Raw genomic sequence first — 16,493 nt, forward strand, 5'->3', positions numbered from 1 at the left:
GTGTGCCCTTGAATATGCAGTCAGACTCTGTTACAGCTGTCACAGTCACTTGCCCTTTTCCCTCAAACAGCACCACAGTAATGGCAATTAATGCCCATCTTTTGATGGGCCGAGGATACTAACTGGTGTCCATGACTTCACTTCTGCACCTTAGCCACACGGGCTATGGAATCCATAAACCACATCACATTTTGAGGTCCCATCGCTATACTCTTCCTTTTTTCTCATTTTATTATGGCATAAATTCACTGCAGAAGCCAAAAGAAGTGACCATGCACTTGTTATATTGCCACGGAGGAGAAACGTGGGTTAAGAACCATTCACACCAATAGAAAGAATGAAACTGCAAGTTTATTTAAAAGTATAAAAATTAAGAAACAAAAACAAAAACCCAAACCAAAACTTAACCAAAACACAAAAAGCAACCACACACAAACTTTCCAGTTTGCATCAACTCTGAACATCACGCACTATTTATCAACCACTTTGTTGCATGTTTAAAAAAGATGTCAGTTTCAGAGTAGGGGCTGAATCGGGGGGTAAGCTATCAATGACAGTGCTGCTAATTTTAATGCTAAAATAAAAAGAATTCGCTGCTCTCATCTGAGAAAAAAGCACAGAGACGGTTTCCTGGTTGGTGTAGATTTAGGCAACATATAAAAAAATATTCTGGATGGAAATGAGTTAAAAAATATTGCTGGCCACTTATTTGCCATTTTGAGTAGAGGGAAAAAACAGGAAAAACCCCTGTAGCTTTGGTGCCCTATTTATATATTTTTAAAAAGATTCATTAAAAAAATCAAATCTATAATAAAAATGTCCCTGTGTTTATTTAAAAAAACAACAACATTAATAGGTTTTCTTATCTACTAAGACCATTTGTTTTTCCTAAGATGCCTGGAAGCAGAAAAGCGAGTGAGATTAATTCACTGCACAATTAATTAAAATTAGAATCCTTTCTTCTAAACAACTTCCAAAATACCAGAAAGGAGCATGGGCCCATCAAAGGGAGAAGAAATAAAGCCATTCTGACTCACAGGAGATGAAATGTTCAGCCAGAGTTCCTACCACACTCTGGCTACCATCGTAAGTTCTTTCTTTATCAGAGTACTTGGAAAATAACTCAAGTGTTATTTAAAAAATGAAAGACAGAAACGACTAGCCTCCTTTTCTTTAACTTAGAAAGAAAGAAATCACCAAGTCGCTAGCTTTCCTGTAACATATTTTGGATATGGTTAAAAAAAAAACAAAAAACAAAAAAGTCCACAGAACAGGATCACTAAATGCCACTTCGTCCCCCACTCCTGCAGGCTCCATTTAAATTAGCATCAAAGAGGCTACCGAAAATTTCTTCTGCTGCGGAAAGAAGTCCTGAATGGGTGAGCGCTGCCTGGAGTGGTTCCGCCTGGTTCCAGTTTTGTGACCCATCAGGGTGGTTTCTTGCCAAATAACGCCTACATTTCTACCCACTATATCTCCAGGGAGCGGGCCCTGCAGCTAGCTGGGCACAGAGAAAGAGAAACACTAGCAGAAACACAGAGGCTCTGAACTGAGGGAGAAAGACATCCCTCCTTCTGCAACCTTCAAGAACTTGATAAATAATAACTCAAAGTGCAACAATGCACGAACGCCAGGCACACAGGTCAGTCTGCAGTGACCCGGTGTCAGGGCTCAGCGGGACAAAGGTGTGATCTCCTTTTTGTATCTTTCTTTGGACCTCACTAAAGGAAAAACAAAAGAAAACAAAGAGACAGCTTTCCTATACACATATAAATAATCCCTTAACTAGAAGGGAAAAAACAAACACACTGTTTCAAATGCATTTCTAAGAGATTAAAAAACAACAAAAAAAGTCCGAATGGCAAATCTTGACTCCAAATTATCTACCGTCCACGTCTTTTAGAGGAGAAACTATGGCAAGTCAGAAGCAGCCCGACCCTGACTCTAACCCTAGCCCTAATCCTAAATCAGGACGCTGGTATCTGGGCCTTGGGAAGGGGAGTGTGTGCAACACAGGGACCCAGGAGCTCTGGTGGGAGGTCCTGAACATTCTCACGTGTGTCATCAACCACAGTGTCCTCAAGTCCAAACGCACAGGTAAGATGACTTCTGGGTGTTAAGGTGACGTTGGAAGCTAGTGTTGAAAGTTGCATGGATGGGCACAGATGGGCGTGGTTTACAGGGACGGAGGACCAGATCAGATTTTTGGCCAATTCAAGTTGGGGTCCTCAGCCCTTGGCTCCGGGAAGGTCACAGCCAGGAAGGGGACGGTCCAGAAGCCAGAGAAGGGCTGTGGCCCTCAGCAGGCCCAGGCTCTCGGCAGCCTGCATTTGAAGAGCTGGGAACTCGGGTGAACTCATGGCAGAGGCCCCCTGCCCGTTCCGGGATGAGGCTGATGACAGACGTTGCAGAGAAAAACCCTCAACACGAGGATTCTTGGGGAGGGTTTTAAAGCCTGAATCTATCAAGTAAATGGTTCAGAGTCACTCGGAGAACCAAAAGGCCACTGGTGATTGCGGAAGGGTGTAACTCATGGCTGTTTCCTCTGGCCGCGGCCTCGGCCGAACCTAGGGCGGCGCGCAGGAGAGTGTGAGGCAGGCTTTGGTGCTCGCCTGGATTCTTCCCAGGGCAGCCATCCACGACGGCCTCCTGGAGGATCATCCGACCCAAACCTCCCACGGAGCCGTATGGTAGCAGCCACGGGGAACTCGGGCTGGTGTCTCCCACCCTTCTGGACATCCAACTCGGCACAGGAGCGCTGCGTTCCCCAGGACTCCTCAAATGCCGCTCTATCCGGCCGCCTGCAAACTTACGTTGCCTTGCCCGCAACATTCCAACAATGACACAATGACGTGGCAAGTGAGCTCACGCTCCTGGGCCCCGCAGGACGAGTGACCTCCCAGAAAAGATGGCACCACACATCGTGTCGCCCGAGAGGCCAGAAAAACACCAGGTCTCCTTCTAAAGAACATCCCTGAAATCTGGGGTGGGGTGGGGGGAGGGGGTAGGAAGGGGACGGAGAGACGGCTGACACCCGAAATCCCTCCTCGAGGCACCCTGAGGAGCTCCCCAGGAGCTGAGTTGTTAGGATGGTACCAAGTCAGAGCAGATTAACCCACATGGACTTTGGAAGCGCCAGATTTATACTTCTGCGGCGCCCTGGCTGGGCGCGGAGTCCCTGGGCCCCGCGGCGCTCTCCGGGGGGCCGGGCTGCCCCGGGCCGTGGCCGTGGCCGCTGTCTGCCGTGCTCAGGAGGCTGCTGGCCGCCTGGGAGCTGGCGCTGTCGGCACTCCCGGAGCGCGAGCGGTAAGGGGGCAGGTCCGCTTGGTTCAGAGACTCAGTGTCGGAGGAGTAGGGCGGCGGAGGAAGGTCGTACCACGCGGGTCTGCAAAGAAGAAGGCAGGATGGGGTGGGAGAGGCAGGGGACAGGGGAGGGAGGACGACGTGTCAGGAGCCAAGGCAAGGCGGTCGCCCCATCTTCCGCCCCGGTCTGGGGGATGCTGATGTGTCCCCCAGGTGGGGCGGCTCTCCGGGCTCTGGGAGGACCCCTGGTCTGCGACAAGACCAAGGGAACGGACAAAGGTCAGTGTGTTCTGGCTGGCTCGTGCTGCACGGGCAGGTGTCCAAACCATATCCTTTGGGTGGCTCCGGGTCGAGGATGCCGAGCATCCCCTTGCCTTGTCCTGGGCGGCCTGGCAGGGACACTTGGCTCCACCAGCGAGGGGCCCTGTGGTTCAAGACTGAACCTCTGACGGTCCACAGAATTTGGGGTTCTTACTGAAAGTCAAGAACTGGCGATGTGGACTTGGGCGAGAGGGTATCTTCTCAATGGCTCGGTGCTCTGCAGAAGGGGTAATAATGACACCTAGCTTGCAGGGCGGTAACTTAACAGAAGAGTCTATTTTGCAGTGCTCACTGGGAGTCAGACACTGTGCCCCCCTGCCTTACTTTCATTACCTTATTTAGTGCTCACAAGAACACTAAGGGCAGGCCATTGTACTGGGGAGGAAACTGAGGCAAGGGGGCATTAAGTGACTTGCAGAGGACCACAAATAACTAGTAAGCAGCAGTTCTGGGATTGAAACCCAGGTGTTCCGACTCCAGATTCAGCAATTTAAACTTTACTCTGCGTTGGAGGGTCCAAATAAAGAGGTTATGAGTGGTGAGTGAGGTCCTGGGCTCGGACACTTATTTGCAATGATGTCCTTAAGCACAGCCCGCTCAAGTGACGGTTATCTTTTATGAGAAGGAGAAACAAAGTTTAAAAAATACGAGAGCTGCCACTGGAGCGGGTCCGAGAGGAGCCCAGTCAGCCCGGGCACAAGAGCTTGAAAAGGCCTCTTGCCACACCCGGTAAGTCCTGGGCTCAGAGGAAGAGAGCACTCTTGTTTCTTTGACTCTGAGAGCCAAAGTGAACTTCCCAAATGGGTTCTTGGGGACACCCTGGAGGTCACCCAAGAAGGGAGGGGAGGGTGGGGAGGCCTACCACCTGCTTCCATACAGAATTCTGCTTTTTGACTTTCTCTGTTGGGCTTTCCAGTCCAACTCCATTTGAAATGAGGGTCCTGTTGTTTTAAAAAGCTTGAGAGTGCTCTATTCTACTCCTTTAATTTTATAAATGAAGGCAAGCAAGGAACTCATTCATTCATTCATTCATCCGTTCGTTCATTGGTTCAACAGTACGAACCACCTTTAATATGGCCACTGGCCGCTGTTCTGGAGTAGCGGGTGAGGCCCCATGGTCTGAACATGTATCGGTTGTGGCTGAGTTGGCCAGGATCCTAGGTCTATGTCCTCGGACAAGTAACTTACCATCCCAGAGCCTCCGTGTGCTCGTCTGTAAAACTAAGGCAAATAATGAACCTCCCCCAGTGGCTTGCAGAGAGGAGTAAATGAGATGATACTGTCTTGCCAGGACCCGGTAAAGGCCAGACACTGCTGTCGCGTCTGCTGCTGAGCGCGGGCTCGTGGCAGGCACCCGGAACCCAGGTGTGTGCGCCTGTCCCGTGTTCCCCACGGTGACCTCCCTCCCCCAGGCTCTGCCACCCAGCACGCACCTTTGGTCCAGCAGGGCCTCTGAGTAGGAGGGCGGGGAGCCCACTTCCGACGCGTTCTGCTCGGCCTGGCTGGCCACGTACTGGATGCCATTGTTGACATTGTAGGTGACGTTGCAGTGGTGGGGGTGGTCCAGGACCACCAGGCGGGAGAGCAGCACGGGATGCTGCAGCCGGTGCACCGGAAGCGTCATGAGGTTGTTCCTCTTCCGCTGGTGGTGCAGGACCAGGGCCAGCAGGGCCACCACCAGCACGAAGATGACAGAGCTGCCGATGATGGCGTAGGTGATGCTGGGGTAGTACACGAGCTGGTTCTCTGAGGTCACAAACACCTGCCCACTGCCTGGTTCTGCGAAACCCCAGAGGGGAGAAAAGAGGAGGGAGGTTACCAACCCGGCTCACCTTCTGCTTCAGAGTCAGTCCCAGGAAGCGCACGCAAACGTTCAGAGCAACACGATTTGCAACAGCCGGAACGTGGAAACCACCCCATCGTGTCCAGTGACTGGTGAGTGGATAAACAAAATGCGGGGTGCCCACACGACGGGATACTGTTTGGCCATGAAAAGGACTGATGCATGTGACACCACGGGTGAACCTTGAAACCATTATGCCAGACGAAAGAAGCCAGACGCACACATGCTGTATCATTCCATTTATAGGAAATGTCCAGGAATGGCAAATTTATAGAGACAGAAAACAGATGAATGGTTGCCCGGGGCTGGAAATCCCCTGGGAATTCGAAGCATCACGTCTATGAGGAACAGGGGTCGGTTTGGCTGGGGCTCCCTCTGTCTGCAGAGTGCTTATTTTACACCAGGCCCTATCTGGAGATTTCAAGATAGAGAGCCAGCACGGCACAGGCCGACATCATGCACCCTGGAGCCAGACTAGGTTCAATTCCCAGCCTCTGTGCCCTTCGGAACTCATTCGTTCGTTCATTCAACAATTGAATGAACTCACTGTCTATGTGCCCCTTGGAAAGTGGCCAACCTCTCTGTGCTGTAATTTCCTCGTCTGTAAAATGGGGATAGTAAGAGTGACCAATCCCCTGGGCAATCGGGAGCATGGAATGTGTGAATAACGATCGAGCACTCAGAACAGCTGACACACTGCGCCCCTATGGGGGTGCGTGTTCGAGACATACAGACACATGCTTTATTCCATCTACTTGCCTCACAGCAAGTCCATGAACTAGATGCTGTAACCGCCTTCTTTTTCAGATGAGGAAAGGGGATCTCAGAGGGGTTGGGTCCCCTAATGAGGGTCACAGGGTTAGGAAAAGACAGCGGTGTGTGTGATCTGAGCCCAGTGATCTGACATCAGAGCCCTGCCCCTAAAGCTCCGTCCTGCGGCCCCCTAACCAGACTCGCTAGGCAATCTGCAAGCACTTCCTCAGAGTCTGCAAGCAACGGTCTGGTACGTGTCCTACCCCCGGCAGGTGGCCCACCCCGCCTTTCCAAGTGTATAACAAGCGATGCTTCACACTCTCAGGTGAGGGGCTTTCCGGTCAGAACACATGTGGCAACAAGACAAGGTCCAAGCTGGCCCTAGGAAGCCAGAGTGGTGTCTCAAGCTGGGGACTACTCGTCTCTGCAGAAGAACCACGACTACCACTGTTGCGGCCCAGCTGGAAGAATAGTCTAAATACAGCCCAAGTGAGCAAATCTGGTGATCACCCCCTGTGCGCGTCCAACCTCTGAAGCAGTGAGGTTTTGGTGGGTCCACAGGCGCCAAAACGTAGACATAAAGTAGCAGCGGGAGCAGCAACCCCAGTGGCCCGGGCCCTGTGCCCTGGAGCTGGGCCAAGCGTTCCCAATCCCTTGTCACTAGATGTACACCCGTCCTGTTCATCACAGCATCCCCAGTGTGCGGGATGGTGCCGGGCACGGAGCAGGCACTCAATAAATGCCTTCAGCTCAGCAGAAAAAAAACGTGTATTCACACACCCTGGTAAGGCAGGTGCTATCAGTATTTTATGATTCCTATTTTCCAGACAGCAGAGTGGCTCAGAGGTGATTTAACTTGTCTAAGTTCACATACGATGCCAGTAGAAGCGTCCAGGCCTAGAACCCAGATACTTCTCCATCAAAAAACCACACGCTGGGTGGGAGGGCTCAGTCGGTTAAGCGTCCGACTTCGGCTCAGGTCATGACCTTGCAGTTTGTGGGTTCGAGCCCCGCGTCGGGCTCTGTGCTGACAGCTCGGAGCCTGGAGCCCGCTTCGGATTCCGTGTCTCCCTCTCTCTCTCAAAAATGAACATTAAAAAAAAACCCAAAAAACAAAAACAACCATGTGCTGGGGAACACACTACCTTCTCTCCTTTCCTGATATAAACGTCTCGATTCCCCCAAACAATCCTAATCTGAGACACGTGAAGATTTTCCCCCTCAAGCTCCAGGCTTTATGTTCATTTCTTTCTGGCCACATGAACGAAACATGAACGAAAAGCTACGATGTTCCTGTAGGTCGCTGTTTCAATGATTAACTTTACGGAAAGATGCAAGTAAGGTGTCAGACAACACGCAGAAGTGTGCTGCAGACAGTTGAGGGAAGGAGGCACTTTGGGATTTTTCTCGAGTCTATTAGCTGTGACCATCTGGGGTGCTGCTGGAGTACTGTCTGCTCTCAGTTTAGATAACTAAAAGCCGGGTGGGGGCTTCTATGTGTGTATGTTTCAGAATTCAGGCTTGAAAGAAAATATCTTCTTCATTCTGTGATGTCAAGCACAGAGCTGAGGGGCTGAATCCTGGGGCCATCATTTCTAACATTTTTTTTTCTAATGTTTATTTGATTTTGAGAGTGACAGAGAGACAGAACCTGAGCAGGGGAGGGGCAGAGAGAGAGGGAGACACAGAATCCGAAGCAGGCTCCAGGCTCTGAGCTGTCAGCACAGAGCCCGACGCGGGGCTTGAACTCACGAACTGCGAGATGATGACCTGAGCCGAAGTCGGACGCTTAACCGACTGAGCCACCCAGGTGCCCCTCTGGGGACATCACTTCTAGCTGCTGCTGAAGCAACTTACCTGCACTTTCATGAGCCCCAGCTGCCTCCATGTTTAAAATGGCGGCAGTGGCAGTGGTGGGAAAAAGAGTAGCCGAATCCTTGGATTACGGGGAAGGTAAAATACAATATATATTGGTGAAGTGCCTGGCAAGTGTTTGCCCTCAGTTAATGCCAGTCCTTCTTGCTTTTTTATTGTGGAAAATATGCATGTAACTTATAAAATTTGCCATTCTCACCCTTTTCAAGGGCATCGTTCACTGGCACTAAGTACATTCACATAGCTGTGCAACTCTCACCACCATCCACCCCCAGAACTTGTCATCATCCCCAACTGGATAATGCTAACTCTGAGTGTTCACATTCTTTTCATTCTCCTCACCAACTTCTCTGGACCAGAGGCAGAGGCTGGAGAAGCCTCGCTCTAGCAGGGGGGTGTGTGGGGCGGGGGGCAGTAAGAATGGAAGAGAGGGTAAGGATTGAATGAGCTCCTTTTTAGGGCGATATGTCTCCTAAAACACGAAAGCAGGTGGATTTTCCTCAGGAAAGCAAATGGGTCCAGAGATTTTAAAACACTACCTTGCGTGTAACCACTTGAAGTTTTAAGAACACAAGAGGGAGCGCTTTAAAATGAATGGGAAACGACTGCAGATCTTAGCAGGCTCATTTGTGTCTCCGAAAGCAGGCTCTCTCCAGATCTGCCCACTTTGGCAGGCGAGAAGCAGCAATCACATTCACTCGAGAAATTATGATGTTACATAACTCAGTGGTGCCCGGTCTCGTTTCTGCTCGGTGTGTAAAATGTCATCTTGTATTAATTCATTAACTAGATTCACTTTTCTTAAGAGCTTAATGAGCCCGCTGGCCAAATTACTAATATCAGAGTTGCCTGGGACCTGAGTTCTAAGTGCATAATCCATGGATAATGAAGTTTCCATTTATTCTGGCTGTCCCTCAAGCCAATGCCCTCTGCTCCGCTGTCAGCTGGAATTCCTGTCCTGTATCCGCTGTTTCTACTACATTAATTGCAGGCAATCTGGTTACTACCCGGAGACCACGGTGCTCTCAAAACCGCCAGCAGCTCCCGTCATGCCTGGGGTAGAGCAGGCTGTGTTGTCCCCAGCTCCAGGGGGTGTCTTCGCCGCAGAGTCATCTCAGATTTGTACGGTTATCACCACAGTCTTCTGGCAGATGGCACTCAGGTGTCCAGAGGAGGAGGGCCTCTTTCTAATTCACGGAGAGGCGCTGTCTGGCCTGAGGGAGGCACGAAAGCAGCCAGCGCTCATGACTGGGTGTCTCTTTGCTTCTAAACTATTCCTTCCTCCAGAAGCAAATCAGATTTCCCAGGAGATGCAATTTCTCGCCTAGCACACTGACCAACGCAAAGTTTGATTTCACGTTTTGCTGGCCAGGTCTGGGGAAAACAGGTGTAATTATCCATGCACGGTTGATGGGAGGGTGAACTGGTGCAGCCCAGGTGGAGACAGGGCTCGCAATACACAGCAAAATAAAAACGTACATATTCTTTGGTGCAACCATTCCGCTCTCTAGGGTCTATCTGACAGATACACTCACACAGATGAGAAATGACTTTTTAATGTGAGTGTTCACGGATGCATCATTTGTAATAGTACACATATCGGAAATGATCTAAATGTCTATCAATTGTGGCCGGGCTAAATGAACCATTAGTTGTGATATCCATACAATACCACACCTCTCGAAAAGATCAGGGCAGCTCTACATACGCTGATATGGAACCATCTGAAAGTTATCTTGATACACGAAAAGAAGCAAAGTTCAATGAAGAATGCATGGAGGGGCTCCTGGGTGGCTCAGTCGGTTAAGGGGCCGACTTCGGCTCAGGTCACGATCTCGCAGTTCGTGGGTTCAAGCCCCTCGTCGGACTCTGTGCCGACAGCTCAGAGCCTGGAGCCTGCTTCGGATTCTGCGTCTCCCTCTCTTTCTGCCCCTCCCCTGCTCACACTCTGTCTCTAAAATAAATACACATTTCAAAAAATGCATGGGACATTTTTTTTTTTTTAATTTTCATTCTTGAGAGAGAGAGAGAGAGAGAGAGACAGAGACAGAGAGTGAGCGGAGAAGGGGCCGAGAGAGAAGGGAGACGCAGAATCCGAAGCAGGCTGCAGGCTCTGAGCTGTCAGTACAGAGCCTGATGTGGGGCTCGAACTCGCAGACCGTGAGATCATGACCTGAGCCGAAGTCGGACGTTCAACCGACTGAGCCACCCAGGAGCAAGACTGTGTGAACGTTTCTAGGACACACAGAATTGGTAACGCTGGGAGCTCCCAGCATGGAGGGCCGAGGTGAGAGAGATTTGTTCACCCCTTTCTTTCTCTTTGCATTGTATTATCCGTTCTAAAACCATGCCTACCGTCAACCAACTTTGTCACTGCCTACGCTGACTGTACGTCTTGGTTTCCCTTCCTTCTCTCCCTGTAACGTACGGACCCCTCGGGGTTCATGCCTCACCATTGTTCCCTCACTTGAGACCCCTGACTGGCTCACCACGCCCTGAGAATGGCATCCAAGCCTGACCCCCGGAGTTCAGAGTCCCTGTTGGAATGTTCACTGCCTTGTTCAGACCGACTCCTTGTCACTCCCCTGAAAAATCAACTCTTGTGTGCCTTTTATAAAAAAAAAAAAAATTTTTTAAGTATACTTTCCTCCAGATTATATATTTTAAAAAGTCAGGTTGATCGAAGTATATATAATTTACACACACTCAGATGCACCCTTTCAAAATGCGCAGTTAGAGTTGAACAAAGTGAAACAGCTGCATAACCACGACCACAAACAAGATACAGAACCTTTCCATCCCTCCAGTTCTCTGTGCTCCTCTGTTGTCAATTCACCGCCCCTGGAAAACACTCATCTGTGTTCTGTCCAAAGAGATTCACTTTTTCCAGAAAGTCATGTAACTGGAATTATACAGTACATAGCCCGCTGTATCTGGCTCCCTTCACTTGGCATGATGCTTCTGAGATTCATCCATATTCCTGGTTCCCTCTTTGAAAATGCGGAGTTGGGGTGCCTGGGTGGCTCAGTCAGTTAAACGTCCGACTTCAGCTCAGGTCATGATCTCGCCGTTCCTGAGATCGAGCCCGCGTCGGGCTCTGTGCTGACAGCTCAGAGCCTGGAGCCTGCTTCAGATTTTGTCTGAGATTTTCTCTCAAAAATAAATACACATTAAAAAAAATTTTTTTAAATGCAAGTAGCATTCTGTTGTACGCAGGGATCACAATTTGTGTTGAGAGCGGGAACTGGGTGGTTTCCGGTTTCTGGAATGCAGGTCTTTGTGCTGACAAATATTTGCGTATTTCTTGGGTTTATACCTGAGGGGTAAGGCTGCTGGGTCCTACGGGGAGTGTAGGCTTCTTAGAAGAAACTCTCACACTGTTTCCTCAGGGCGGCTGCAGCATTTTCCCTTCCCCCAGCCACTCTGCATCCTCACCAGGACTTAATGTGGCTAGTCTTGAATTGTAGCCATTCCGATAGGCGTGTAGTTATAGCTCACGGAGGTTTTAGGTTGCATTTCCCAGGGACTAATGACGCCGCTGAGCCTCTGTTCCCGTGCTGATTCACCATATGCAGGTCTTCTTTGCTGAAGTGTCTATTTACATCTCTTGCCCATTTTAAAATTTGGTCGTTTGGCTACTTGGTGAGGAGTAAGAATCCTTTGTCCGTTTTGGGACACAATCCCTTTTCCAGAAATGTGTTTTGCAAATATTTTCTCCCCCGTCTGTGGCTTGTCTCTTCCTTTACAGTGCCTTTTTGAAGAGAAAGTGTTTAAAATTTGTCTTATGAAGTCTACTGTATTAATTATTTCTCTTATGTTTCCTGCTTTGTGTGTGCTCTCCAAGAAATCTTTGCCTGGAAGAAATTTTACAGCTTTAGCTCCCACATTTACATCTCTGATCCACTGCAACTTAATTTTTGTTTATGGTTCAATGTTCTTTTTCCCCCTCCCTCTGGATATTCAGTTGTTCCAGAACCATTTGTTGAAAGCCTACCCTTTCCGATTGAGTTACCTTGGCACCTTTGTTGCAAATCAATTGACCATACAAGCCTAGGTCTCCTTCTAGATTCTCTATTCTGTTTGACTGAACCATATACCGATCTTTATGCCACTAAGTATGTTGATAACTGGAGCTTTATAGTAAGTCTCAAAATCAGGTAGGGTGCGTCCCTTATGCTTTTTTTTTTTCTTCTAAACTGAGCTTTATTTCTGATTATAAAAATCCATTAAAATTAAAAGCAAAATAGAAATGTTCACACACACACCCCAGCCCCGAAACCTACTAGGACAAAACAGTTGAAGAGTTTGGTGTAAACCAGGGCTTGGCAAACTTTTTCTGTCAAGGGCTGGACAGTAGTATTTCATGCTTTGTGGGTCATACAGTTTCAGTCACAACTACTCTACTGGTGTAGCACAAAAGCGGCTGAGGATACACTGGTGAATGAGGACGGTTGTGTCCCAATCACATTTTATTTACATAAACAGGCAGCAGCTCGGACTTTGCTCACTGGCTGTTAGTTTCTTTCTCTTTCTTTCTTTTTCTTTTTTTTTTTTTAATGTTTATTTATTTCTGAGACAGGGAGAGACAGCGCATGAGTGGGGCAGGGGCAGAGAGAGAGGGAGGCACAGAATCTGAAGCAGGCTCCAGGCACAGGGCCCGACGCGGGGCTTGAACCCACGGACCGCGAGATCATGACCTGAGCCGAAGTCGGTCGCTCAACCCACTGAGCCACCCAGGTGCCCCTGGCTGTTAGTTTCTTGACCCACAGTGGAAATCTTTCAAAACTTCTCTGTGGGTGCCCACACACACTTTCGTTCCTGCTGTCCAGATACTTCTGCATGTGGACATCTCTCCTCACCCACCCACACCTTTGTTAAAGAGTAGCTGTGAAGTATCCCACTATACACACGCATCACAACTTACTTTAACACTCTGCTGATGAGATGTACATTTAGGCTGCCTTTTTTTTTTCCTATTACCAAAGATGCAACAACAACATTCAGGTAGACCGAGCAGACCCTGAGAGCCGCAAGGGTGGGCCCAGGCTTGCTTCTGTCCACCATGCTACAGTTGGTGCCCAACACAGTGTTGAGTAAGTCAGTGGCCTGTGTTCACTGGTGCAATTTCTTACGACAGACTCCCAACTCTCCTTGGTCATCTGTTCCCCCGGGTCTGCACATTCAGGCTGCCTTGCACTCTCTCCTTTTCTCCGCCCCCATGGAGCCAGCTCGTGTGCTCAGTTTCTGCTGGGCAGCACTTCTCCAGTCTCTGCTTCCGGGCTCCAGTCGTACGGCCACATCCACGTTCAGGCCAGGAAGAGTTCCAGGGTGTCCCCCCGCCCAAAGCTATGTCTACTTGGAATCTCAGAATGTGATCTATTAGAATAAGGGTCTCTGTAGATATAATTAAGGTAAAGCCCCCAAGATGAGATCATCCCGAATTAGAAGGGCTCTCAATCCCACGATGAGTGTCCTTATAAGAGACGACACAAAACAAGACGAGGGAGAAGGCCATGGAAAGATGGAGGCAGAGACTGAAGTCACTGTTGCCCCAGCCGAGGACAGACTGGAATTGCAGCAGCCACCAGAAGCCAGGAGAGAGGCGTGGACAGACTCCCCTCAGAGCCTCCACAAAGAGCCAACACCGCCAATCCTTTAACCCCAGGCCCCTGGCCTCCAGAACAGTGAGAGAACGCATTTCTGTTGTTTTAAGCCATCCAGTCTGTGGGGGTCTGTTACGGTGAACACAGGAAACAAATATGCCATCCTATGAAGCAGGCCATTTTACAGATGAGGAAATGGGAACACAGGGATGTCAAGGAACGTGCCCACTGGTCCAAAGCTTCAGTTATCATTCACGACTACCATTACAGCTTCCCAGCAGAGAAACCGGGAAGAGCCCGGGCGTCTGGGTCCGGAACCCCTGCTCTTCACCCGTGACTCGTTTTCATTTTTCACACGCTCTCAAGAGGCAGTCCTGGTGGCCCAGGGCCAGGCTCTCTCCTGGGAGTCCTCCTCAGGGCCACGCAATCTTGTAAAGAAGTAGGTACTCCCCGAGTACTTTTTCCTATCTGTAAACTGACGTTGGAACACGATCATTCACAATCTCCTCATTTACAGAGAGACTCAAACGCTGAATAAGAAGACGAGGGGAACTCTGAAGCTGAGTGAAGCCTGGTCTTGCCAATCTTCAAGAGGGGAAAACTGAAGCCCAGAGGGGTTAAGTAACGTACTGAGGGTCACACAGCAAACAGCTGGCACACCTAGCATTTGCACTCAGGAGTCTGAGGCCCAAATCCATCACATTCCGCCTGCCCGTTTGCCACCCCACCACAGTGCTCCAGCAGTGGGGTTGTCTTCCTTCTCCAAGAGCTCCCATGTAGACTGCATCCTACACTCTGGTCAACATATTCTGGAGAGTCTTCCAGAGTAAGTGAGATGGCGAGAGACAGTCCGTGAAAACGGGGACCTTGGTCAAACAGGTGTGAGGAAAACTGGATCGAACAAATCAAACTAGTCCCTTGGTAGCTGTTCAGAGCGCAGGCTCTGGAACCCAAGTGTTTAGATTCAATTCTCAGCTCTGTCACTTATGAGCTGTGCTACCTAGGTCAAGTTACTTCTCCTCTCTGCACCTCAAAACCCTCATCTGTGAAACAGGGTCATAGTAGAATCCACCTCGTAGGGTTGACTAGGGACACAAAGAGAAAATACATTTAAAAAATTTAAAACAGTATCTGGCACACAGTAAGTACTCAGCAAACCCTAGTTATTATTGGTCGTTATAGTACAGGACTTCTCAGAGGCTTTCTTATTAGGCAAACGTTCACCGAGATGCTCCACAAGAGGCTGTGACCACTTCACCAGCCTCGGTGCTACCTGGGATGGACAGAACACTCATTGTATTCCAAAACAGCACATTCCCGACATTCTGGAAGTTGTCTCTTCACAAATCAGATAGGGGCATCCCTGGCCCTGTTGCCGGGGGCCGGGGGGGGGCGGGGGGGAAGTTCTGTGGCTGCAGCTGCCAACGTAAGAGGTGGAAGCTGAGAAGCAAACGCCTCCGCCCCTCTTCCTGCAGCAGTGGCCGCCACCTCCAGGCCGCAGCTGGTTGGGGCCCAGCAGCACAATCACTGACTGATCCCGGCCAAGCACCAGGAGCCTCGACTGTGCAGCTGCTGCTGAGCGTGAAATGCGAGCTTCCGTCGGGAGGGGTATATGACGCCCCGGCATCTTGACACCTAGCGAGACAAGTCTGCCGGAGCTGATCGTATTCAAATGCGCACAAGGCCCAGGGCCGCCCCGGGTCTGCTCTCTGGGTCTGCACGCAAAATCAGCTCACTGGTGCTACGCCTGCCCGTGAGGCCTTATCACCCAGGGAACTGCTGAGTGTGCGCCCTTGGAGCTTCCGAATGCAGACTTTCTGAATAATTTAGGGGAAATGGCTGCTAACGGAAGCATTACAAGAGGGGCTCCCAAGAAGGAGCTTTATTGACCATGAACGAGTTCACCACTTCCGGAGATTTCTGAAAATCCTAACAACTTGGGCCCCCACACCCCAGGGGGAAGGGAGACCTGTTTTGCATACACTGGGGGGCTGATGCTCCCATCCCAGCGTCCCAGCCGGCAGGACAAGGACTCCTCAAAGGGGAGCACAAGACACAGCTGATCCTCACAAGCACAGAGCAGCCCCTGGCAGGTCCTCGTCCTGGTCCTAGTCTCACACCTTCCACCACGGCCACCCCTGTCCCAGCCACAGGCATCCCTGCCCCACCCCCACTTACCCTCTAGCCTTTTCTCCCTTAGCTGCACAGCGGTCCTTCTAGAAGCTAAATGCCTTTGTTCATGTGAATCCTCTGCTCAATACCTTCCAGCAGCTTCCCACATACTCAGTACAAAGTCCGAACCTTCCCCATGGCCTCCACTCTTGCCCCTTCCCAACTTCTATGCTACAGACTCAGTGGCCTCCTTTCTGTGGTTTCAGAACACACCAAGCACGCACCTGCCCCAGGGCCTTTGCCCTTGCTATGCCCTCTGCTCTGTATGCCGCTCCCTGGGCATCTGCATCTCTCACACCGTATCCCACCCAAGTCTCTGCTCCTAGGTCAGTGTTAGTGGGAGGACTTTCCGGGCCACCGCTAAGCCTCTCCATCCAGCCCCTCCCCTGGCCTTATCTGTCTTCACAGCACTTGTCACCACGTGTCACCGTCCGCTATATTGTGTATGGAATTCTCTCTTTCCTACTCAAATGTAACTGTGGGTGGGCAGAGCTGTATTCTGCTTAGTCACTGCTGTATCCCCAGTGCCCTAGATGGTGCTCCGTGAAGATATGTTGCTGGAAGTGGGCAGAGGGTCTCTAACTCTGGGGCTCTGCAGGTGTCCGTCTCAGGGCGTTGTCCTG

The 16,493-nt window shown here is 50.2% G+C and overlaps 1 protein-coding gene across 3 annotated transcripts in view; it reads right to left on the minus strand.

Annotated features, from left to right (window-relative positions):
• Positions 1–331: 331 nt before the first annotated feature.
• The window catches only part of LDLRAD3 (low density lipoprotein receptor class A domain containing 3), a 240,064-nt gene continuing 223,902 nt past the window's right edge, over positions 332–16,493 (minus strand). For all 3 annotated transcript variants that reach the window (XM_060606370.3, XM_060606368.3, XM_060606369.3), the window contains 2 exons: positions 5,058–5,403; positions 332–3,385 (listed from right to left, as the gene is read on the minus strand). In XM_060606370.3, coding sequence (XP_060462353.1) covers positions 3,142–3,385; positions 5,058–5,403 — 590 coding nt within the window. In that variant the 3' untranslated portion in view covers positions 332–3,141. The remainder of the gene's footprint in view (positions 3,386–5,057; positions 5,404–16,493) is intronic.

This window comes from Panthera onca, chromosome D1 (assembly GCF_046562875.1).
Source record: "Panthera onca isolate mPanOnc1 chromosome D1, mPanOnc1 haplotype 2, whole genome shotgun sequence".
Lineage (NCBI taxonomy): Eukaryota > Metazoa > Chordata > Mammalia > Carnivora > Felidae > Panthera > Panthera onca.